Source organism: Salvelinus alpinus, chromosome 37 (assembly GCF_045679555.1).
Source record: "Salvelinus alpinus chromosome 37, SLU_Salpinus.1, whole genome shotgun sequence".
In the NCBI taxonomy this organism is placed as follows: Eukaryota; Metazoa; Chordata; class Actinopteri; order Salmoniformes; family Salmonidae; genus Salvelinus; species Salvelinus alpinus.
In genome coordinates, this window is record NC_092122.1 from 3582755 (window position 1) to 3608822 (window position 26068).

The 26068-nt window shown below is 43.8% G+C and overlaps 1 protein-coding gene across 2 annotated transcripts; it reads right to left on the reverse strand.

The window, feature by feature from the left end:
- Positions 1 to 844: 844 nt before the first annotated feature.
- LOC139565875 (D(4) dopamine receptor-like) lies at positions 845 to 25465 on the reverse strand. Of its 2 annotated transcripts, none has more exons than XM_071386506.1 (6): positions 25057 to 25465; positions 17905 to 18092; positions 13274 to 13605; positions 12624 to 12736; positions 8511 to 9217; positions 845 to 1975 (listed from the first exon to the last, which is right to left on the reverse strand). In XM_071386506.1, the coding sequence occupies exons 3-6, from the start codon at positions 13556 to 13558 to the stop codon at positions 1773 to 1775; spliced, it is 1308 nt and encodes a 435-aa protein (XP_071242607.1). In that variant the 5' UTR covers positions 13559 to 13605; positions 17905 to 18092; positions 25057 to 25465; the 3' UTR covers positions 845 to 1772. The 2 variants fall into 2 exon arrangements, with proteins under 2 accessions (XP_071242607.1, XP_071242606.1); XM_071386505.1 differs by having other exon boundaries at positions 8507 to 9217.
- Between the last annotated feature and the right edge of the window lie 603 nt (positions 25466 to 26068).

The following is a 26068-nucleotide window of genomic DNA, read 5'->3' on the forward strand; positions in this document are numbered from 1 at the left end:
TGTTGTCTCTCTTGTCGTGATGTGTGTTTTGTCCTATATTTTTATTTAATTTATTTTTGTTTTTAATCCCCCGTCCCCACAGGAGACCTTTTGGTAGGCCGTCATTGTAAATTAGAATTTGTCCTTAACTGACTTGCCTAGTTAAATAAAGGTTAAATAAAATACAAATTAAGTAGAGTCACATTTCATTTTGACAGGTCATCATAGCATGGCCAGAGATTAAAACGACAAACTGTGATTTATCGCTCTTGTTGCTCTGCCTTGGCTTTCAGGCCTGCTGTGTGGAAGATTGCTAGTGTGGTCGGTGGCTGGCTGTGGATCAGATCTACATGGATTGTTTTCATACATGGTGGCTGGTCACTAAGTATGGCTCACTGGTCCAAATCTCAGCTCCCTATCTCTGGGTGTATGTGCTCCTCTAGCTGGGTGAGAGCTGCGTCCACCAGCCACAGCAAAGACACCTCATTAAGCCCAGCGCTCAAGCCTTAACGCTCGAGGTGAAATTGCGTGATTTAGTTTCTCTCTCCGCCTTGTAGATAACAGGCAAGGATCATTTCACGTGTAATGGTAATTTCCTGTGTGTGTAATATAGCAGTGTCTTCTGTGGCTTTTGATGAGGGAATCGACCAACATTCCGTATCGCTCTCAGTGACATGGATAAATAGATTTTATCTATGTCATTTGGGCTGAAATGATTTAATTCTGATTGCGACTAGTGTTCTCAGTTTCGTACGTAGGGGAAATATGGCATACGTATCATATAGTATCATCATACGTATCATTTAGTATCATCATACGTATAATTTTGTATCATCGTATGTGTCATTTAGTATCGTCATACGTATCATATGGAACATGTTTTATTATTTTTCCATCGACGACAAAGAGAGTTGTTTACATTTGTCACATTCACAGCACTTTCGTCAAAATAGGTCATAGTATAACTTTACAAATGATATCATCTGAAATAGTTCTTTCCACAATGTTGGCCTGAAGTCTGTCATTTGTCACTTCTTGTGGCGTAAATGTTCATAATATTATCTACAATCCACAAGATAGAAAATGTTGTGTTTTTTTGTATTTTTTACTTAACCTTTATTTCACTATGTTTGTTGTATAATTGAAGTTCCTCTTGAGCCTCCCAATGTCCCTAAAGTCTCCCAAATCCTCAGGATAAATGGAGACAAAGTCAATTCTAAAGAAAATACAATACCAATACAGAAAACCTGCACATTATTAAATCAAAACTGAGAACCGTACATAACATCAACATTTCATTCTGAGAGAGATCAAAACTCACATATCAAATAGTTAGATGTTCTTAAATGTGCACATTGTTCACATATTTTATGCCTTTGGGCTATGATATTAACAGTATTCCCCATCTTCTGTAACCAAGCAATATTTTACAGGAGAAAAAACAGTCGCACAGTATCAACTTCAATGTAGAAACATCAGATACAGTGAGCCACTGTCTTTCAGTTCACAATATGTCAACTAAGGCATCAGTCAAATCCTGTCATGTTGTCCCCTGTATTGTTCATCCATTTTGACAACCTCACGTTCTGCCAGCACTTAAATCCAGGAAAACCCCTCTGGGTAAAGAAGTCACACTCACATCCAGCAACCGAGGAGTTTTGTGAAAGATCATTTAATTCAGGTCTCATGGCCGAGAGCAACATTCTAGAATTCAGGTCTCAGGTTGAACCATAAAGATAATTGTTGTTCTATCTCAATGAATAGTTTGTCAAAGAGATCTCAGAACTCAGGTCTCATGCTCGACAGCAGAGAAGTTTGTGAAAGACATTTCGGAACTCTGCGTTGAAGGCCGTGTAGATGATGGGGTTGACAGCACTGTTGACGTAGCCCAGCCACGTTACCACGGAGATAAGAGTGGGGCTGATTTTGCAGGACACGCACAGCACGTTGGTCACATGTACCACAAAGAAAGGCGTCCAACAGGCTAGGAACACACCTGGTATAGGTGAGAAGAGGGCGGAAGAGGAGGGGAGGAGGGGGAAGGGGGGAGGAGGGGAGGGGAGAAGAGGGAGGAGGAAAAGGGGGAGGAAGAGGGAAAAGGTGAAGCAGTCAGTCTTTTCAATAAATCAATACATGGCAAGGGATACATAACTACAGTATATTACCATAATGTGAGATGGTAAACATCAATGTGCTATGACATTGAGGAAAAGGTGTTCATGACAGACACTGCTTATAGAGGTTGTGTTTAATACGAGTATGTTGGTATAATGTGAGATGGTAAATATCATGTGACGTCCCATTGAGGAAAAGCTGTCTATGACAGGCAGACTGTAGCTCACTGCATACAGAGTTACTGAATTTGTATTATCTGTGTGCGGTTGTGTAGAATAGATGCATGTGGCATGAAAAAGTGTTTGCACAGATCATGTGAACCATGGTAGAAGATTGCAGTCAAGTGGCTGTTTCCGAGGAGATGGCGTCCTCTCCTTGTACTGCAGGCTGCATTACCATAATGTATGATACCTTACAGACACATCATGTGTTAACTCTATATTTGGTCGCTAGCTAACTAGCTGGTAACACTTCATCACCTTTCCAGCAAACGTGCCATGATAACGTTGTCACACTGAGTAAAGTTAGTCAGCTCTGCCTGTACACATGGCCTGCGCCAGTTATGGCGTGAACGACTCTCAGAGTAGATGTGCGTAGATGTACATAGACAACGGGTGTGTGTATGTCATATTTTCCACCCATTCAGCACGTGCCAACACTCACACCTGTTCACGCACACACACATATGGTATGATACAGCTTAGATCCACAACACATAGACTACGGACTCTATTTCTCCCTGCTTTGTCCGTTCAGACACAGGCAAACAGGCCCAGCATTGTGGGAAGAGACTATGCTGTGGATGGTGGTATTATTCATTCCTCTATCCTTCACAACAACACTAGCATAGTGCTAAACGCGTCCTGCTAAATCTGTGGAGCAACAACGCCGTCTAACACCATCGTCTACCCTCGTTGCATTTTAACAGTCTTGTGTTTTCAAACGTTGAATTTACAGCCACGGAGTGTGAGCCTTTGTCTCATATAATCAAAATGTTAGCTCCTTCTCAGCATGCAGCCTCTTTGAAGCGTTCGGTGTTTGTTATATAGATGCCATCCCCTGTGGTCTCAGATTGCAAAAAATCTGATCCTTGTTTTGTATTGCTGTAATGCCGTGTTATTATGTAATGCATAATAGTATGTTTTTCAAACCATTGATTTCAAAGTTTATGGGTTCAACTACTTTTAACAATTTACACTGAAAATGTACCGGAAGAACTGTTCAGACTTAAAGTTCGATAAAATCGCTCTGTCAAATACAGTGTCTTCAGGAAGTATTCACACCCCTTGACTTATTCCACATTTTGTTGTGCTACAGCCACAGTGGAGTACCATTCTAGGTAAGTTGTTTGGATGCGCGTCTCACCGGAAAGACTCAAGATAACTGACGCACTGCTTCATGACGTCCCACTCTGGTGCACACTATGACATCTCCCCCTTTAACTTGAACACATTTTCCTTTTAACACCTTCTACAAACGAGTGGAACCACAATGAAAGCAACCGCACTTCAGAATAGCAATACAGAGAAACAATGTTACTGAAAAGGTTTTGAAAGAACAATAAAGCAACGCAACAATTCACACGTACCCCCCCCCCACCCCCCAAACAATGTGTATTGACATGTAATGTCTCTTTTCAATGTCTCTTGGTTTACATAGTTGTTCTTTACAGGTCCAGTCTGACAACTGGTTTGCAAACCCTTCCAGACTTGCAAGTAAAAGCCCTTGACCAGCAGCCTTTGTGCTGTCACCCGAGGCCAGTAAAACAGTCTCTTGTTGACCATTGTCTGGCAGTAGACTATTTTCTCTTCTTTCAGGAGAGGCAGGCGTAATACCTTTAGTTGGGGTATAGGCACTGTCTGGTGGTGGCGACAGTTACGTCGTAGTGTTCCTCCTTTCTGCATCTCGCAAACCTGGGTGCGGTGCTTTCCCCTGTTACCACTGCAGGTGCCGTCTACTCGTTTAGGTGATGTAGCTTGGTGAGCACTGTTTCCCCTGGCAGTAGCAACTGTAATGGTCTCGCCCCGTGACGGCTGGTTGTAGTAGAAGGCTTGTTTCCTCTTTTCTGCTGCGTCCTTTAGCCTGATGTGTTTTTGTTGGGCCACTTAGTTTCTCTCCAACCGTTGGGACTTTCGTTGCGATTTTTCTACCCATGACGAGCTCTGCTGGGCTTGCTCCCGTTGTTTTGCATTGGGTTGATCTGTGGCACATGAGACCAACCAGTGGGTCTTTCTGCTTCAGAATCCTCGTCGCTGTCTGCGCTGCCCTTTCGGCGTGACCGTTACCCTGAGGGTTGTGCGCGCTGGAAGTAATGTGCTTAACGTCAAGCTGCTCTGCCATTTCTTGGAACTCGGAACTAGGGAATTGGGGCCCCCTTGTCACTAACGACCTCATCTGCAATCCCATACCTTGCAAAGGTTCCTTTCAGCTTCAGGGCGACCTGTGTACTGTGGTTGTAGGCATGTGTAGTATCTCAATGAATCTTGAGTCATAGTCAGATATAATCAGATGGTTTTGTTTGTTATGCTCACGTAGATCCAGAGCAATTATTTTCCATGGCCTGTCAGGGAGCAGCGTTGAGATGATTGGCTCACTTTGCTGTTCCTTTCTAAGCTCACAACAAGACTGACATAACCTTTTTCTTCAGCTCTGATGAGATACTGAGGCGTTGGCTCTCTCTCTCTGCGTTTAGTCAGACCTTGATGTCCATTGTGTATTCTATCAAGATTGTCTGCCCGCCGTGCCTGTGGTACTAGTATGCAATTCCCCCTTGTGACCATACCATTGTACTCTGACAGTTCACTTTTCACTGAAAAAAAATCTCTGGGGTTTTACTCACATGTTCAGGCCAGTCTGACCTGATGTACTTGAGTGTACTACTGTCTGTAGTGTATCATCCGCTGCAGTGGCAACTCTGATGCTCTCCATTTTTTTTTGTCTGTGTAAAAGGTATGTCGTTGATTACGGCTGCGATGTAGCACTCCGCGTCCGTGTGCGTGTCAGTTTCCTTTTCTGTGAGTGTCAACGGCCTCCTTGACAGAGTGTCCGCCACGACCAACGTTTTGCCTGGCGCGTACTCCGCTGTGGGTTAGAACCTCATGAGCTGTATGAGTAGTCTCTGGCACCGCCAAGCCACATTATCCAAGTCTTTGCTGTTCATTGGTGAGACCAAGGGCTTGTGGTCACTGGCTTGAAAACCTAGATATTTCTCTAATTTTCTCGAACGTCAGTTCTGGGGAAGTCGTTAGAAGTACTTTGAGGGGCTGGCACGCCGCCTGCTGTGCGTGATCCCACGCCCACGCCCAAAGCCATCAGACTGTTAAACAGCCATCACTAACACAGAGTGGCTGCTGCCTACATACAGACTCGAATCATTGGCCACTTTCATAAATGGATCACTAGTCATTTTAAATAATGCCACTTTAATAATGTTTACATATTTACATTACTCATCTCATATGTATACACTGTATTTTATACCATCTATTGCATCATGTGCCGCTCGGTCATCGCTCATCCAAATATTTATACGTACATATTCTTATTCCATCCCTTTAGATTTGTGTGTATTAGGTAGTTGTTGTGGAATGGTTAGATTACTTGTTAGATATTACTGCACTGTCGGAACTAGAAGCACAAGCATTTCACTACACTCACATTAACATCTGCTAACCATGTGTATGTGACCAATAACATTTGATTTGATTTGACCTCAGGAGCTCATGCAGTGGTTGACCCACTGTGGATAGGTTGGGGATATACTTCCCTAGTCATTTAACCATCCCAAGAACTCTCTTCAGCTCCTGCAAGTTCTCTGGTGGGGAAAGCTGCCTGATGGCGTCCACTTTCTCTGAATCAGACCTGACTCCTAATGGGTCAATGAGGTGTCCCAGGAAGAGTAGCTTTGTTTGCCTGAGGACTCACTTTTCTCTGTTCAACTTTAGTCCGGTTGACTCGATCTTCTGCAGGACTCTTTTTAGTCGCTCGTTGTGCTCCTCTATAGTATTAGCATATACCAAAATGTCATCCATAAAAACGGGGGCTGTCTTAAGGCCTTGCAATGTCTCCATTTTGTTTTGGAAGATTTCTGGAGGGCTCGAGATCCCAAACGGCAGACGGCAAAAACAGTACCTGTCAAAAGGTGTAATAAAGGTTGTCAACTTTCTGCTGTCACAGTGTAGGGGTATTTGCCAAAAGCCACTTGCCGGATCCCTTTGTTGAGAATACTCTGGCTCCGCTCAGCTTTGCGAGTATCTTCCGAGGTGGTAGGATGAACTGTTCCCTTTTTACTGCTTCAGTAAGCTTTTTCAAACCCACACATATACACATACTTTTCCCTTTTTCTTCTGGACAGGCACCATGGGTGCACACCAATCTGTTAGCTGCATCGCCTTCTCCACAATGTCCTTTTCCTCCATTCTGCACAGCTCCTCTTTCACCTTCTGCATATTGGGATTCTGTGCACTGTGTGCACTGCATATGGCTGTGTGTTCTCTTTCAGTTGTATTTTCACTGGCTGTGTTGAGCAAGCCATGTTCTCCAAATGCGTCATGAACCTCTTCGATGCGTTTCACCAGGCCAATCTCGGCTGCTGTTGACCGGCTGAGTTAGTTGTTCACACTCTGTCTGCAATGTTTTCTCTGGAATGAGCATATCAAATGTCTCTTCATACATTACACTAGGGAAAGGGGGGATACCTAGTCAGTTGTACAACTGAATGCATCTTCCTGATTTAATCCAAACCCTCGGAATCAGAGAGGTGCGGGGGGCTGCCGTAATCAACATCCACAGCGCCTGGGGAACAGTGCGTTAACTGCCTTGCTCAGTGGCAGAATGACAGATTTTTACCTTGTCAGCTCGGGATTCAATCCAGCAACCTTTCGGTTACTGGCCCAACGCTCTGACCACTAGGCTACCTACCGCCCCACTAGCATCTGCTCCAGTGTCAATTAAACATTTTACAGGTGTTGCACCAATGAGAAATTGCACTGTCCATTGGTCATCACTCCTATCGGCATTGCTAACGGATCTGAAACAATAACTTCACTGATTTTGTGTGACACATTCTTTCCCAGTGTCCTGTTTACTGACACTTGTTGCATGTCCAGTTGAAAGCTGGACATCTTTCCTGCTCTTTATGTTACATTTTCCCACACCTGCGGCATTTTCCTTGTGCCCCCGTGCAATCTCCTGCACATAGCACGCAACTTCTCCCTGCTGGTTTACTTGCATGCTAACTTTCTCTGACTGACGGACTGCAGTTGCTAACGTGAGATCTGCCATCAACTGCAGTTTAGGACACAGTCGTTTATCCAGTATGCCCACAACAATTTGGTTCTGAATATGCTGATCTCTATTCGCATCCAAGTCACAATGCTTTGAAAGCTCGTAAAGGGCTCTGATGAATGTCTCTGCCTTTTTCCCAGGTCGCTGTACTCGTTGATAAAAACCGGCACGTTCGTAAATAACACTCCATTTTGGAAAACACTTTTCAGAGGATGAGAAAGTCTGCTTTCTCATCCTTTGATGCAAAGGTGAACGATTAGAAAATGTTCTCTGCCTCGCTGCCCATGGCATGAGGGAACTGACCTGTACATTTGATCTCCCTGATCCAACTAGGTCACGGTTTTGAATCTCATAAAAAGTTGTTTCCAATCCATCCATTCCGTCGGTTTATCAAAGCTCAAGTTTTGCGGTGGGTCAAACGTCGCCATAGTCCACTATCTTAGTAGAATGCGAGCTTGTCATCCTACTTCTGACACCATGTACTATAACGTGAATGTCTAGTCAGAGGAGTACCTTTTCAGGCAAGTGGTTTTAATTCCCGTCTCACAAGAATGCCTCAATATAGCCTTAAACACTGCTTTATGACATCCCGTAACACTGTTGTGTATACTATGACATCATCTACACACAATACCCCGTAATGACAAAGTGAGAACATGTTTTTAGACATTTTAGCAAACTTATTGAAAAGTTCAGAAGGGTTTGTGCATATATTATGACAACATTTTGTGACTTTTTTGTTCGTTTTGGAGTTCTGTACATTTTTGGGGATTCTTCTCACTCCTGGAGAGAGTACAAGTTCTCTAGCTATGGATTGAAGCACACTGAACCGGAGCTTGAGAAGCTGGATATACTGTATACTCAGAGAAGAGGTGAAACCATTCACCCTCCAGGCACTGATTACCGAAACAGCAACTGTCCCAAACAGCCATGCGCTTTAATCTTGCTCACAGTGGGTGAACCCCTCATTTCCATGTCCCCCCATGTTAATGTAATGAATACTATTTAAGCTCACCGCAACCCCCTGTTTTCTTGCCCCAACGATGCTAAATGTGCTTTGTTGATATGATTTGTGTAACCCTTGGAAGACGCATGCATGTACACACACACGCACACGTACACATACCTACCAACTACAACAGGAAGAACCTTCATGGCTTTGCGCTCCCTCCCACTCACTCTGCTACTCTTGCTGTTGCGGCGCCCCCTCTTGGTGGCCTTAGCGTGGGCCAGCCCATTCTCCTTCAGGCTCTTCCCCTGCCTAGGCGGCCTCTCCGTGGGGTCCGCGTCAGAAACGCTGTCCATCTGGGTAGTCATGGGGTCGCACTCCGCCACGCCCGCCCCCAAACCATCCTGCTGCTTGTTCTCCACCCCGAGGGTCGCCGTGGGCGACGCCATTGATACAGCCGACGGTGACATCGGGCTGAGAGCTGTGGGCATGAGGTACACCACCTTCTCCTTGGCACCCGCCCTGACCCCTGCGTTCTCCCTCTGCAGGGCGGAGCTGAGGCGCAGGGACAGGCTCTGTTTTCCTCCCCTCGTCAGCTGGGAGCGGCTCCTGCCTGAGCTCCAGCGTCTCAACCCCCGGAACATCCAGTAGTACAGGAAGAGCATGACAGGGCAAGGCACAAAGAAGGAGCACACGGAGGAGTAGACCACGAAGCTGTCGTTCTCCAGCTTGCACACGGTGGGGTCGCGGCCCGGCACCTGGTTGAGGCCGAAGATGACGGGACTGGCGACGCCCAGGGAGAGAACCCAGGTGGCCGTAATGAGGACCAGCTGCCGCATGCTGAACTGGTTCCTGTTGTACTTCAGTGGCACCACCACCGCTATGTACCTGCAGGGACACACACATCACAGGGGATAAAATACATTTCAAATACATAGAGCACACCTGTTGTACTACAGGGGCACTGCTGCCACCATGGCTATGTACCTGCAGGGACACGGATCAAAGTAAATAACATAGTCTACATTTAAAATACATAAATACATAAATTTAACATGGAGGGACTTCAAACAGGCCAATACAGCAGGGAAATACTCAGAGGACATAGTGGGTGTTTTGGAAGCATTTGAAAAACCTGAAAGTTGTTCAAAGCTGTTCTGTGATCCTCCTTCAAAGTAAACTTAGATGTGGAGGCACTAGAATGCCACAGATAAAGTTACAATAATATTCACCTTCATTCATAACTCCACTCAACTCCACCCCCCACAACCTGGCTCTACCCTGCTTCTCCTGTCTAATAAATCCAATGAATCTCAATCTATTGATTAGATACCATGTCGAATTATTACATTGTGAAATCTAATAACACCACAATGCTATAGAACCTGTCAGTCTCACGAGCCGCATAACGCTAGGGATATAACATTTAACTAGCAGGAAGTGTGTGCTGTGTGGAACCTATTTAATGCTTATCTTATATTTTACAGTGGGTTTGTTTTCGCTTTGCCTTAGAAAACTCTTGGAGCCCTTAGATGTTGTTTGGGGTAGAGTCCCCTGGGTGGTTGGCGTGAGTTTGCTTCTCGCTGTGTTGAGTAATTAGTGGGTCTTGATGATTGGGTCGATGAGGGGGTTCCAGAGCTACAGTTCCATTAGCCTCCTATAGACCACAGCCATCAGTTAGCATTCACTGTGTGATGTCTGCTAAAGGTCTCGCTACGCTCTTCTCACAGTCTGGCAGAATGATTTGGGGGATTACTGTGAGTGACAGGGCTCAATACAGAGCTCGCTACAGATATTAGAAAGAAATATTGAGCTTGCAAGTTGAAGATATTGTTTTTGGTGTTTTTAATGGCTCTCTGTGTTGCTTTCGTAAGTGGGAATAAAGATACAGGGTATTTCTTGAAGAAACCTTTTGAAGAAAAGCTTGTGTTATCAATCTTTTCCTTGTTCGACCAATAACTCAGAGATATTGCAGTAGTTCTTTGCAATTTTTTGTTAACTCATAAATCATGCTGGAGACACGTCATTTCAACGCGGAGAATTGGGTCATATTTGGTTGACATGTCGATCAAGGACATTACAACCTATATTCACCCACTCGAAAAGACAGCCAAAAGTTCGTTTTCATATCCATTGTGTTATCATGATGCTTTCAACCATCTAAAGGCACAAACAAATTCCAATGCCAAACAATGTTTAATTTGTGGTTTATTTATAGAAAAGATGACCGTGTTATCACTGTGCTTCATCTAATAGCGTAACCAAATGACCTGGATTGCAGCTGAGATTACATTAAAAGTACATGGTGCAAGTGATCAATGCTGTTCAAGATTCTGCACAGATTATTACAGTAATTGTGATGATCTCCACAGACCTGCGACGACCTATGCATGCTATTTTGAATATGCACGCTTTAATGATTACATGAGAATACATTCATAGTTACAGTAACCTCAATGTGGCCACGGATGTGTTACTCATTTTAAGGTTACATTCGTTTGTAAGATAGCCTTAACTTTAGGCTATTTACTGTATTACAAAAGTAATATCGAATTGTGTTTGGTTGTCAACGCAATCAAATATCAACATTATCTTCTGCTTGGAAAGTTCTATTTGTGCCACTAACTAGTCTGGCTTTAATTCCAGTTTGTCTAAGTTAAAGAATAGAACTAGATCAAACTTTAAAAGCACTTTAAATAAAGTTTAACTTTCAATTTTGATTGAGATGAAGACGTGAATCCAACGTATCAATTGTTAATTTGTAGACAAACTGGAATTAAAGGCAGACTAAGTCACTGACACAAATGGAACTATCCTATCTCCTTCAAATGTTGATATTTGGTTGCGTTCACAACCAAGTACACAATTCAATATCACCAAATATCATTCAATTAAACCCTAGACCTGTTGTATTGTCTATTTTTTGTCAAATTCTGGGTTGAAATAAAACAATAGCTGTTGATGACTTTGCAAATCCTATAGCTTGTAGGCCTAAATAGCATCATTTATGATATAGGAGTGATAAGAGTTTGGTCACATTTTATTTACTCTGCTAAACCTGCCCTTTTGTAATGACTTCGATAGCAGCAGTGAATCTATTTTGTTTTTTTTAAGTGGAGATCTCTCAACAATCGTTCTCACGATAGCACATTGGTGATAGTCAGTACCAAATATCAAAGCTAATAGGGCTTGGGTAAAAACCCTGGATGGGAGACCGAAGTTTTTTTATTTTTTTTATTTCACCTTTATGTAACCAGGTAAGCTAGTTGAGAACAATTTCTAATTTACAACTGCGACCTGGCCAAGATAAAGCAAAGCAGTGCGTCACAAACAACAACACAGAGTTACACATGGAATAAACAAACATACGGTCAATAATACAATAGAAAAAGTCTATATACAGTGTGTGCAATTGAGGTAGGATAAGGAAGGTAAGGCAATAAATAGGCCATAGTGGCAAAATAATTACAATATAGCAATTAAACACTGGAGTGATAGATGTGCAGAAGATGAATGTGCAAGTAGAGATACTGGGGTGCAAAGGAGCAAAATAAATAAAATAAATAACAGTATGGGGATGAGGTAGTTGGATGGGCTATTTACAGATGGGCTATGTACAGGTGCAGTGATCTGTGAGCTGCTCTGACAGCTGGTGCTTAACGTTAGTGAGGGAGATATGAGTCTCCAGCTTCAGTGATTATTTTTGCAATTGGCAGCAGAGAACTGGAAGGAAAGGCGGCCAAAGGAGGAATTGGCTTTGGGGGTGACCAGTGAAATATACCTGCTGGAGCGCGTGCTACGGGTGGGCTCTGCTATGGTGACCAGTGAACTAACTGTAATTCTCAATTCTCCAGTAGGAGGTGCTGCCCAAGCCTATTGCTTTTTTTATTCTGACAGTCGATATAACACTGAAGATCTGACATTGTTTTAGAGGTACACATTCAAGGTTTATATACAAGATATCCCTATGTTGAAATGTTGGTTACCATGATGACATAATCCTGTGCTAGAAATGTAGCCCTCAGAACAACAGTTAATTACTTTTTTCAGATCCAATGTATTTTCCACGTACAGTATATTCCACATCACAATATGTTGACAAATGACATTGAAACAACGTTGATTCAACCGGTTTGTGCCCTGTGGGTGGACATGTGTTGTTACTAGGTTTCAGAGTCCGGTGTACCGTAACTAGACAGGTCAGAGAGGGACAGGTGTGGTATTGAAAACTAGTGTGAACTGACAGCCATGTGCTACCATAGTGTCCAGGTGAAGTTGAGACAGAAGGACTCACCTGTCCACACTGATGGCACATAGGTTGAGGATGGAGGCGGTGCACAGCATGACATCCATGGTCATCAGAGCATCACAGATGTATGTGCTCAGGGTCCAGGTACCACCCAGGAACTGGGAAACACAGCAACAACGACAACAACAACAACACCAACAACAGGTTGTCAGTCCTGTCGGCAATGGACTTTAAACTACAAAGAGACAGACAGGGCAGGTAATTGGATAAAACTATAGTATGTGTTTCTTCTATAAATATATATTTTCTTATTTTTTTTAACCTTTATTTAACTAGGCAAGTCAGTTAAGAACAAATTCTTATTTTCAATGACGGCCTAGGAACAGTGGGTTAACTGCCTTGTTCAGGGGCAGAAGGACAGATGTTTACCTTGTTAGCTCGGGGATTCAATCTAGCAACCTTTCGGTCCAACGCTCTAACCTCTAGGCTACCTGACGCCCAATTTAAGAGGTCATGGAGGGAAGGTCAACTTACACGCACGCACGCACACACACACACACACACACACACACACACACACACACACACACACACACACACACACACACACACACACACACACACACACACACACACACACACACACACACACACACACACACACACACACACACACACTCTCCACTCCTCCTCACCTCAGAGTAGACATAGAGGGGCAGCACCAGTACAGCCAGCAGTAGATCGGCCACAGACAGGCTGATGATGAAGTAGTTGGTGGCAGTCTTCAGGGAGCGCTCAGTGAGCACGCTCAGACACACAAGTACGTTGCCCAGGATGATGATCAGGATGAGGGGCACACCCAGCACCAGGGCAAAGTAGTTGTATTCATACTCTTTCCTCTGGCCCAGGACCACCAGCCCCCTCTCAGTCAGACCCTCTGGGGTGGCATTGCTGCTGGGTGATGTCGTCACATTGACCATGTCGATGATGGAGGCCCCGGGCTGCACTGTCGCTCTGAAGTTAACATCTAGGGAGGAGGCGAGAGGAGAGTGTTTGCTCTGGTGTGCCTTCAATAAGTATTCACACCCCTTGACTTTTGTACATGTTGTTGTGTTACAAAGTGGGGTTAAAATGGATTTAATTGTCAAAGTGGAAGAAAAATGTGAACATTTATTAAACATTTATGAAAAATAAAACACGAAAATATCTCAATAAAATAAGTATTCAACCCCCTGAGTCAATACATGTTAGAAACACCATTGGCAGCGATTACAGCTGTGAGTATTTTTGGGTAAGTCTGTAAGAGCTTTTCACACCTGAGTTGTACAATATTTGCCCATGATATATATATATTTTTAATTCTTTAAGCTCTGTCAAGTTGGTTGTTGATCAATTCTAGACAGCCATTTTCAAGTCTTGCTATAGATTTTCAAGCCGATTTAAGTCAAAACTGTAACTAGGCCACTCAGGAACATTCAATGTCATCTTGGTTAGCAACTCCAGTGTAGATTTGGCCTTGTGATTTAGGTTATTGTCTTGCTGAAAGGTGAATTCCTCTTCCAGTGTCTGTTGGAAAGCAGACTGCTGTATTACATTTATTTTTATCCCAAAAAACTCCCTAGCCCACCACCATGCAAAAAATATTAAAACTCCTGTTGTGTTGGATTTTCCCCAATATTTCTTAAGGGCATTTTTCCACACAGGATGCATGTTTTGGAATATTTGTTATTCTGTACGGCCTTCCTTCTTTTCACTCTGTCATTTAGGTTAGTGTTGTGGAGTAAGCACAGTGTTGTTGACCATTCTCAGTTTTCTCACAACCATTAAACTCTGTAACTGTTTTAAAATCACCATTAGCCTCATGGTGAAATCCTAGAGCAGTTTCCTCTCCAGTAACTGAGTTAGGAAGGACGCCTGTATCAAATCAAATCAAATTGTATTTGTCACATGGGCCAAATACAACAGGTGCAGACCTTACAGTGAAATGTTTACTTACAAGCCTACTTACTTACAGTTTCATGAAAATAAGTGCCCAGGATACTTTTTTTTGTTTAAAAAAGTATTAACTAAAATAAACTGAAGGGGGGGGGGGTGCAAATAGTCCGGGTAGCCATTTTATTAGCTGTTCAGGAGTCTTATGGCTTGGGGGTAGAAGCTGTTAAGAAGCCTTTTGGACCTAGACTTGACGTTCCGGTACTGCTTGCCGTGCGGTAGCAGAGAGAACATTCTATGACTAGGGTGGCTGGAGTCTTTGGCAATTGTTAGGGCCTTCCTCTGCCTCCGCCTGGTATAGAGGTCCTGGATGGCAGGAAGCTTGATCCCAGTGATGTACTGGGCCGCACGCACTACCCACTGTAGTGCCTTGCGGTTGGAGACCGTGCAGTTGCCATACCAGGTGGTGATGCAACCAGGCAGGATGCTCTCGATGGTGCAGCTATAGAACTTTTTGAGGATCTGAGGACCCATTTCAAATCTTTTCAGTCTCCTGAGGGGTAATATGCTTTGTCGTGCCCGCTTTACTACTGTCTTAGCGTGTTTGGACCATGATAGTTTGTTGGTGATGTGGACACCAAGGAACTTGAAGCTCTCAACCTGCTCCACTACAGCCCCATCAATGAGAATGGGGGTGTGCTCGGTCCTCCTTTTCCTGTAGTCTACAATCATCTCCTTTGTCTTGATCACGTTGAGGGAAAGGTTGTTGTCCTGGCACCACACTGCCAGGTCTCTGACCTCCTCTGTATAGGCTGTCTCATCGTTGTCGGTGATCAGGCCTACCACTGTTGTGTCGTCAGCAAACTTAATGATGGTGTTGGAGTTGTGTTTGGCCATGGGGTCATGGATGAACAGGGAGTACAGGAGGGGACTGAGCACGCACCCCTGAGGGGCCCCCGTGTTTAGGATCAGTGTGGCAACTGGGGGCGGCCTGTCAGGAAGTTCAGGATTCAGTTGCAGAGGGAGGTGTTTAGTCCCAGGGTCCTTAACTTAGTGATGAGCTTTGAGGACACTATGGTGTTGAACGCTGAGCTGTATCTTTGTAGTGACTGGGTGTATTGGTACACCATCTAAAGTGTAATTAATAACTTAACAACTTCACCATGCTCAAAGGGATATTCAATGTCTGTTTATTTTTATTTTGTACCCATCTACCAATAGGTGCCCTTCTTTGCGAGGCATTGGAAAACCTCCCTGGTCTTTGTGGTTGAATATGTGTTTGAAATTCCCTGCTCGATTGAGGGACATCACAGATAATTGTATGTGTGGGGTACAGAGATGACGCGGTCATTCAAAATCATGTTAAACACTATTATTGCACACAGAGTCCATGCAACTTATTATGTGACTTGTTAAGCACATTTGTACTCCTGAACTTATTTAGGCTTGCCATAATGAAGGGGTTAAATACTTATTGACTCAAGACATGTCAGCTTTTCGTTTTTTATTAATTTGTAAACATTTCTTAAAACATAATTCCACTTTGACATTATAGGGTGTTGTGTGTAGGCCAGCAACACAAAATCTGAATTTAATGCATTTTACATTTAGGCTGTAATACAACAAAATGTGGAAAAAGTCAAAGGGTGTGAATATTTTCTGAAGGCATCTGTATGGGTAGGAGAAAGTGACTAGGCAACAGAATAGATAATAGACTGTAGCAGCAGTATATGTGGTGAGTGTAAAAGTGTGTGTGTGTGTGTGTGTGTGTGTGTGTGTGTGTGTGTGTGTGTGTGTGTGTGTGTGTGTGTGTGTGTGTGTGTGTGTGTGTGTGTGTGTGTGTGTGTGTGTGTGTGTGTGTGTGTGTGTGTGTGTGTGTGTGTGTGTGTGTGTGTGTGTGTGTGTGTGTGTGTGTGTGTGTGTGTGTGTGTGTGTGTGTGTGTGTGTGCGTGTGTGCGTGCGTGTGTGTGTGGCGTCAGTATGCATGTGTGTACGTGTTATGTGTGAGTGGGCGTATGCAGTGTATGTGTGTGGTGGGGTGTCAGTGTAGGTATGTGTGAATGTGTGGGTAGAGTCCAGTGTGTGTGCATAGAGTCAGTGCAAGAGAATTAGTGCAAAAAAGGGTCTTTGCTGGTAGTCCGGGTAGCCATTTGATTAGCTATTTATCAGTCTTGTTTAGTAGTCTTGGGGGTAGGAGCTGTTCAGGGTCCTGTTGGTTCCAGACTTGGTGCACTGGTATCAATTGCCGTGCGGTAGCAGAGGGAACAGTCTATGGATTCGGTGGCTGGAGTCTTTGACAGTTATTTGGGCCTTCCTCTGACACCCCCTGGTATTGAAGTCATGGATGGCAGAGAGCTCGGCCCCAGTGATGTACTGGGCCGTACTCACCACCCTCTGTAGCACTTTGCGGTCGGGTGCCTTGCAGTTGCCATACCAAGCGGTGATGCAGCCAGTCAAGATGCTCTCAATGGTGCAGCTGTGGAGCTTTTGAGGATCCAAATCTTTTCAGCCTATTGAGGGGGAAGAGGCCCTGTTGTGCCCTCTTCACAACTGTGTAGGTGTGTATGACCATGTTCATTCTTTAGTGCTCGCCCCTCCATTTCCTCCTGTCTTGCTGACGTTAAGAGAGAGGTTGTTGTCCTGGCACCCCACTGCCAGGTCTCTGACCTCCTCTTTAAAGGCTGCCTCATTGTCATCAGTCCTACCACCGTTGTGTCAACCGCAAACTTGATGATGGGGTTGGAGTCGTGCACGGACAGGCAGTCGTGGGTGAACAGGGACTACAGGAGGGGACTAAGCACACACCCATGAGGGGCCCACGTGTTGATGGTCAGAGTGGCGGATGTGTATTTGCTTCCCCTCACCACCTGGGGGCTGCCCATCAGGAATTCCTGAGCTTGGTGATGAGCTTGGAGGGGACTATGCGGTTCAATGCTGTGCTGTAGTCAATGAACAGCATTCTTACATAGGTATTCCTTTTTTCCAGGTGGGTGAGGGCCGTGTGGAGTGCAATAGAGATTGCTTCCTCTGTGGATCTGTTAGGGCTGTATACGAATTGGAGTGGGTCCAGGGTGTCTGGGATGATGGTGTTGATGTGAGCCATGACCAGCCTTTCAAAGCGTTTCATGGCTATAGGTGGCTATAGGCAGGTTACCTTGGCATTCATGGGCACGGGGACTATGATGGCCTGCTTGAAACAAGTTGGTATTACAGACCGGGTCAGGGATAGGTTGAACATTTCAGTGAAGACACTTGCCAGCTAATCAGCGCATGCTCTGAGTATGCGTCCTGGTATTCTGTCTGGCCCCGCGGCCTTGCTAATGTTAACCTGTTTAATGGTCTTACTCACATGTAATCTGTGATAGTGTGCAGGTCCTGCCAAATCTGTTCATACCTTGATGAAGTGAGGCCGAGAGATGGGCAGAGCGTGATGTGCGTCCTGACCGCTGATTCTAGACACCGCGTGTTTAGCGTGTGTGTGTCAGCCAACTGCTTCCCCTCGCTGAGACCCGTGACAGCCATGTTTTATAGAGATGATTCTTCAGTCATGCTCGTCTCCCTGAGTGACATCACAGATCACACCTGCCACGGAAGAGGAAGAGATGGGATGTTAAAAAACGAAAACACATTTTCTTTAACCTGCTTCTGTTGCAACTTGGTAGCCCAGAGTGACCGGTATTTTTCATCCGAAGTAATGGTACAGTAGGCATCTGTGTTTTCACATCAATGCAGTTTAAAGGAAAACTTCACCCCAAAGAACGATAATTTGGTATTTGTTTCATTAGTCTACTGTTGATATATTCCCAAAATGTTTTGCAGTTTTAGGATAGCTTTTAAAGGAAAGTTTATTACTATTCCCTTTGCTCCTCTTTCGTGTCACATTTTTAACTCCAACTCTAATTCAGATTTCATCGTATGCAGCCTCCCTCCCTGTGTTATTGTTGTTTTGGTTTGTTGTTTTGGATGTTGTTCTGAAATAACACATCTTGTTTCCCCACAATCTCCCCACTGAGCGTGCTCCAGATCAGAGCAGTTTTTCCTGTAAGATGGAACTGTCTTTTTCTCCGCGGCAACAGGTGAGGGTTGCCATGACACCCATGAGAGCTTGCACAATCTACAAAAAGACCCACTCGAACTGTTCCAGCTCATTTCACTTGTATAGATGAGATATGAAAGCAGTGTTTTAAGTTTTTCCAATTTTGGAGTGTCAACTAATGTGATTGCAACGTGAAATCAACTAACAATGTCCCATGTCATTGGATTTAAGTGAGAAGTTGGGTGAAAAAAAATATGAAATTCCCTTAAGTTAATTACTTTTTGCAAATCCAATCAGTTTTCCACGTTGATTCGACGTCATCAAAACATTTTTATGATGTGGAAAAAACATTTATTCAAACTGTTTTTGTGCAATTGATACATGACTGTATGTACAGACAGAGTTTGTCATGTTCTGTGTGTCTATGGTTCTGGTCCAAAAAAGGATTTCCTTCTCACATCTGGGCAGTCCAGATGCATTCATTGGTGATTATATTGATGATGTTCCTACATCAGGGATCACTTCCTGATAATAGCCACATATTGCCAAATAGAAGCATTTGTCCCAAGCAGAGACGGATTGATCTTTTGAATTTGATTCATGGTGGAAATTTGAATTGTGATCTGGAGGGTGTTCAAGCTCACTGCTGTGTTTAATATCTTGGTTGAATTCAAAAGAGCAATCTGGACAAAAACACACACACATGCACACAAACACACACAAAGCATTTCCTAGGCCTGCTGTGTAGCAGGTAATTCATCTACGTGGTCGGCGGCCTCGGCGTTCCGCCTTAAATGTCAAACCAAGCGGGAGCTTGCAGCTTAGAACGAGAGCGGCGCAAAGGAAAAAAACAAGACAGGGAAATAAAGTGGGAGTTATTGAGGTTTATCAGATCAGATGGAATGGACTGATAAAGCAGAGCAAAGAAGACGTGGATAGACATCACCACTCTTACAACAACCCCACATCCCCCTGGGAAAAACCACTCTGCAGTGCACAAACAACCCACTGGGCGAAAACTAGTTGAATCAACGTTGTTTCCACGCCATTTCAACCTAAAAAAAAAATCGATGTTGAATCAATGTGGATAACTGATTAGATTGACTAAAAGCCATCAATATAAGGGCATTTCATATTTTTTGACCCAACTTTTAACCTAAATCCAATGACACGGTGAAATGTTTTATTGATTTCATGTTGAACTCACGTTGACAGCGCAACCAAATGTAAATAAAAACATTGAACTGACGTCTGTGCCCAGTCGGAAGACCATTAGTCAAAGCAACTTTCCTCCCTCTCGCTCTGTCTGTCATCTGTCTGTCAGGCTGTGAGAGTTGGGCATTGTTCGGCTCCAATTCCTGTTTAATTGAACATGGGATTTCTCTAGAAGTGCCATTACAGCCCAACTGTGATGAACTACCTACCAAAATCCCACTATCAAGGCGAATAGTCTCAGGTGAGAGCTAGACTTACATGAAAACGCATTACAGTAGAGGCTACTGATGAACCCATCCGTAGATTTTCACTTCTGCTGCCCTCATTTAAACAGCAAATATTTTAGATAACCATAAAACCTCTTGTTGTGTTACTATAATTTTGGCAAATTGAATCTCTGCATGCATACCCTGTCAAATAAGGTGGCACATGAACATTTTTTATATAGGCTAAGTATTGTTTTGTTGCACGTTTCAAGTGTTTCCTTACAGATGCTGTGATTGTGACCGGAAAGGGTTAACTACCAATGGTACATAGGAAGTGCGAATGTCTTCCCACTGTCATTGTGTATCTGTATTGCTGTATGAACTTTTAGAGAGAGGTCATACAAGTGAATGGCATGGATACCTATTCCCTTCTCTCTCTTAGCTGTTGTTCGTAGATGCTGTTCAGTGATGATCATTGTTTCTCTCCGAGAGAGAGAGAGAGAGAGAGAGAGAGAGAGAGAGAGAGAGAGAGAGAGAGAGAGAGAGAGAGAGAGAGAGAGAGAGAGAGAGAGAGAGAGAGAGAGAGAGAGAGAGAGAGAGAGAGAGAGAGAGAGAGAGAGAGAGAGAGAGAGAGAGAGAGAGAGAGAGAGACGCCCTGACGTTAGAAAGCCTTTTTATGTCTCTATTTGTTAGCTCTGTGTGGCCTTCAAGACGTTACGTTCGTTATTGTTTTGTTTGGTGTTCGGTTTTAATAAAGAAGCATGAACACGTACCACGCTGCACCTTGGTCTCATCCTTCCGACAAGCGTTACAGAGAGAGAGAGAGAAGTGTAATGGCATTTTAAGAGGTGTTGATAGTCAAAGTGGTAATTTCTTCAACCCATGTACACGATGGAAATGACTGAAATGACTGGTCCTGGGAGCCCTGCCTGCATGGGTGTGTGAGCTTACGGCGCCTAACATGTCACAGACTGGCTGCATCTCGTCTTGTCTCAGTCCGTCATCCTCAACACTTGAACTGTCAATTAGCCAGGCGGGACCACAGGCCACAGCTAACATGGAGACGACATAATGTGTATTGGGAGAGGAGGATAGCATGGGTGTTTGTATAGACTCCTGGGGCGAGATGTTATTCCACACGCTAAGTTTAGTCTTGAGTAAAGAAGAAGAACACGTTTGTGGCATAATCGTTTTATGTTGCAGGTGTGTGTATGTGCAATGTGTTAGCTTCCTGTCACATCTATTAGCTCATATGCGGTTGGAATGGAGTGTGTATGACATGTGTTTTCCTATGTGTGTGTGCATCTGCATACCAATACAGTATCCCCAGGAGCATTGACCTGTATTTGCCCGCTATCTCTCTCTCTTGTCTGTCTGTCTCTCTTACTCTCTATCCTAATCACCGGTTGTAGTTTTTCTTCCCCTCTCTCTCTCTCCCGACCCTTCCCCTCGTGTATGAATAATTTCCTTTCATCCTATCTCTCTTTTATCTCACCCCCTCTCTCTGTGGTCTCTCTCTTAACCCTTTTTCTTTCACTCTCTTCCCTTTTCTCTTCTCTCCCACTCTCTCTCTCTCTCTCTCTTTCTTTCTGTATTTCTCGTGAGCAGTGCCTCCGGTAGGGATTTCTCTGCTTTCATCCATAGCTTCTGCTCCTGCTGTGCTCTGTCGGCCGTGGTTGCCTGAGTGGCCATTTGTCCAACACCACTCTCCACAGTCGTCACCACCACTAGTGCCGCTGCTGCCATTTATCAAACACATCACCCTAGCCGTGCCAAACAACCCGCTAAAATCCCCAAATGTACATCATCAGCCTACTACGGCGGGATGTCTGCCGGTCAGTATTAGGCTGTCTTTTTAATACTACTGTAGCAGCAACAACTGGACACTTGTGTCTCTCCAGTCTCCGCACACACACGACGAGCCGGTCGGTATCCTAGAAACGTCCTTTGTCATAATAGATGATGCTGATCCGGGGCCTCGGATTTAATTTACTTGGCTAATGAGCTGCCTGTCGTTTTGCATGAGGAGAGGAACCATTTGCATCATCACGGGTCTGCGAGAGATTTATTGAGAGGTGATTTCCCTATGATATAGAAATGTCATTTCTCTGTCTTTGCCAAGTGATGCAAACACACAGAGGTTGTAAAAATGTCTGCAACAGGTGGTAAACGCTCAAATAAAACCTAATAGCATAATGTGCTGCATGTCTCAGCCAGTCAGTCTGAATACAGGGCATGGTCTGTTTCAGTGGAGGCTGGTGAGGGGAGGACAGCTCATAGTTATGGCCGGAATGGAATTAATGGAATGGTATCAAGCACATTGCATAGAAACAATGTGTTTGATAGGTGTTTAGTATTGTTCCGTTCATTTAATTCCAACCTTTACAATGAGTCACCAAACCAGCCACCACTGGTCACTGTTCACTGCTAGCCTACTGATCTGACAGGTCTTCTTGGAGAAAGGTATAAGTCCTATATATGAGTCCTATATATATATATATATATATATTTATGTATGTGTGTATGTTTATCTATCAACAGTCGTGAATGGAAGATGACGTTTGTCAGGGGTATCTGACAGGGGAAAGCAATACGTCATAGACCCTGTAGTATAGAAACGGATATATGGCCATGACTTTGTCTATCAATACTTTTTTTTATGGGATGTTGGGGAATGTATAGAGCGTGGCTTGATTGAATCTTGACTTGGAGGCTGCATGCATACCAATGATGCCAGAAATGGCATGTAGGTTAGCAGTGCACCTCCCACTGATTCTGAAATGATCGTGTTCATCGAAACAATAGCAAATGAGACAGCAGGCGGAGACATTAGGATGCTCGGTGCTCTAGAACCAACCTGTAGCTCACCTGACATATGGATTTATAGAGGGCTTAATCTGAGTTTCTTCAAGTGTGTCCCAAATGTCACCCTATTCCCTATAAAGTGCAGAACTGGTCAAAAGTAGAGCACTATATAGGGAATAGCGTGCCATTTGCGATGCAACCATACTTTCTCTACTCTTCCTTCCATGAAGGTTTAAATTGGACAGGGTCGTGGCAGGGGGTGGATGATTAAGATAGCTAGGCGAGCCAACTAAATATCACAGTCGTAGTAAGTACATTTTCCCTCAATAAAATAGTTATTAGCAAAGTGCTATTTGAAAAGGAAAAGTGCAGTTTTTATTACATTTTTTGGAATACAACAGTCAAGATGTTGCTGCTGACCAGTGGTGGAAAAAGTACCCAATTTTCATACTTGAGTAAAAGTAAAGATACCTTAATAGAAAATGACTCAAGTAAAAGTGAAAGTCACCCAGTAAAATACTACTTGAGTAAAAGTAAAGATACCTTAATAGAAAATGACTCAAGTAAAAGTGAAAGTCACCCAGTAAAATACTACTTGAGTAAAAGTCTATAAAGTATTTTGTTTTAAATATACTTAAGTATCAAAAGTTCAACTTAAATAATATAAACACATGGTTGTCAAAGGGAGGGTCTGGGAAATCTTTCCACGCCTGAGACAGTTGTTAAAGAGAGCTGCACTGTGTGGTGCCTTGGGAAGCTAATAGAAGTGAAAGCGTGTCTAAAGAAGAAAGTTGTTTATCTTTTGTTTTCTGCTCATTAAATGTTCTGATGTCGAGTTAGGTGTAATTGATGTAACCTGGGTAGTCTTTTCCGTTAAAGCATTGCTGTTTTCCAGAGTGTGCTATCCGTCAGTTTCATTGACATCTCTATATAGTCTACTGACAGTCTGACAGATAAGAAATTAAATCTTACTTTGTGTTTATCAATATCATTATTTTTTTTGCTGAATTAGCCTCTTTTATGTTTTCATTGCCCTTTAACTGTGTTTTTGCGAACCACCTGTCCTGTCCCATGTTATCGCTCCATATCCATTGCACATGTGCTCACCAGGTGTGTCTGACGCAAGGTCTTTATCGTTGTGTTGGAGCCCATCCAGAGCTCATCAAACTGGGCTGGGTAGTGTTGGGTGGTGGCCTGGGTGGTAGGGGGTCCAAATTAAGCCCCCGGAGCTGCTGCGACCAACTGTGCCAACAGCTGCTTACTAGGAAGCGTGGTGGCGATGGGTTTAGAGAAGATAGAAACGGAGCCAGGACTGTATTAACAAGGGGTTATGATGCTGCGTATGCCCTACATGTGGCTGTGCTGTAGTGTGTAGCAGGAGACAGTAGGAGCACGCCATGGGAGCGTGTTTCAGTAGGCTAGAGTCTCTTGGTTTTTTAGAAATGGAAATACTGAGATATAGTTGGGATGCTGGTCTTTTTCACCCCTCACACTAATAGAGAACAACTGTTCTATGAAGTACATTTCTACGTGGACTAATTCTGTAATTGTCTGGGAAGTACTATATGAGTAACTGCTGGTTTTCGATGGCTTTAGGGCTCTGTGGTTATTTCCTTTTGTGCACCATGCCACCCTGGGGGGGGGGGGTCTTATCTCACAGACAGAATCTGACACTACCCCCCCATCCCCTTGAGGCTCACACTGGTCAGAGGAGGCCAGCAGTGTGCTGTCTTATTGGTCGAAGGCTACACGTATGCACTCTCCACAGAGATGTTTAATGGTGCAAATAAGGGTGCAACATATGTTGATGTCAAACTCAGTGATGAATAGAGATGCTACCCTTAAGATGATTAGATAGAGGACAACAAAGTCGTGCACCCGTCCACTCTCTCTCGCTTGATACTAATCATGCCTGATCTGTTTTGATTAAGAAAAAAAGTATAATCGTTCTCTTTAATATGACAATCTTTGAAAGAAATATATATTCTGCCCTACCAATAGTGTGCTTTTCCATTTTGAAAACTCAAGTGACTTGTTTATTACTGTTGAACATGTGGATATAACAACCATTTTATGTATTAACATGTCGAATCATATCACCATTGTCCAATAACCTTTTTCACCATTATATGCAGATCTTTTTTATTTCGACTTTTTTTGTCATCACGTTTGTATCAATTACACTGTTTGTTTTTGGTATTAGAGGACCCGATTTACAACAAGAGTAAAACAATCCAAAAACACAGAACAATAAATATAGCACAAAAGGCAAAAAGGTACTCACATCAACATCATGCCTTTGACCCCATGAAGTCTATCAATCCTGTTATCCCTGTCACTCTGAGGTTCCCAGTCCAAACTGTCTCAGTCTGATGTTGTCTACTCCCCTGCTTTCCTTCACTCAGCTCCACAAAACTGTCCGTCAACAGCTGTTTTCTCCCTCGCTCCGCCACACACTCGCACTCACTACTCCATCTCCTCCTGCGCTCCAACTGTGCAGAGTTTTACTATTGCTGAGCCGTCTGTCAGAAACTTGTCCCCTGCCTTCACATTTATGATATGACACAACATGACTGAGCCCACATCGTCTCCCTTTTCAAAGACTCAGCCACAGAGAGTGTGCTGAAACTCACAAACTCTCTCCTCTCACTCTCTAAATGTATCTCTGTCTCGCTTTGTCTTTCTCTCTCTCTCTCTCTCTCTCTCTCTCTCTCTCTCTCTCTCTCTCTCTCTCTCTCTCTCTCTCTCTCTCTCTCTCTCTCTCTCTCTCTCTCTCTCTCTCTCTCTCTCTCTCTCTCTCTCTCTCTCTCTCTCTCTCTCTCTCTCTCTCTCTCTCTCTGGATGCTGAGGGACCATCACTTGCTTAATTACTCATGATTTGCCTGAGGCCTCTGTGATTGGTTAACAGTTAAAGGCTGCTGTGCACCCCTCCCCGCTCCCTTCACTCTCACAGAACAGCTGCTGCCCTATCACTGGGTCTCGCTATGCTCTGACTCCACCCCTCTTTTACTGCCGCTGTACCTGAATCAGTGATTCAGGGCTTCTTGCCAGCTACCAAAAATAGAACTCGTAGAATAGACATGGTTCTACATTCTCTTTGGTTTTCCATGGAACCCACCATAGAAAATGAACTACACGTATATCTCAACGAGTCTCACCAATATGACAGATTAATAGAAGTGGCTTTAAGTGTGAGCACTTTAAGTGGGAGTAACACTTGCCTGTCGGTGATCTGCCCTAAGGAGAGTAGTGAGTCTTGTACTCATCTCAATTGAAATCAGGATTACTCAATAGTG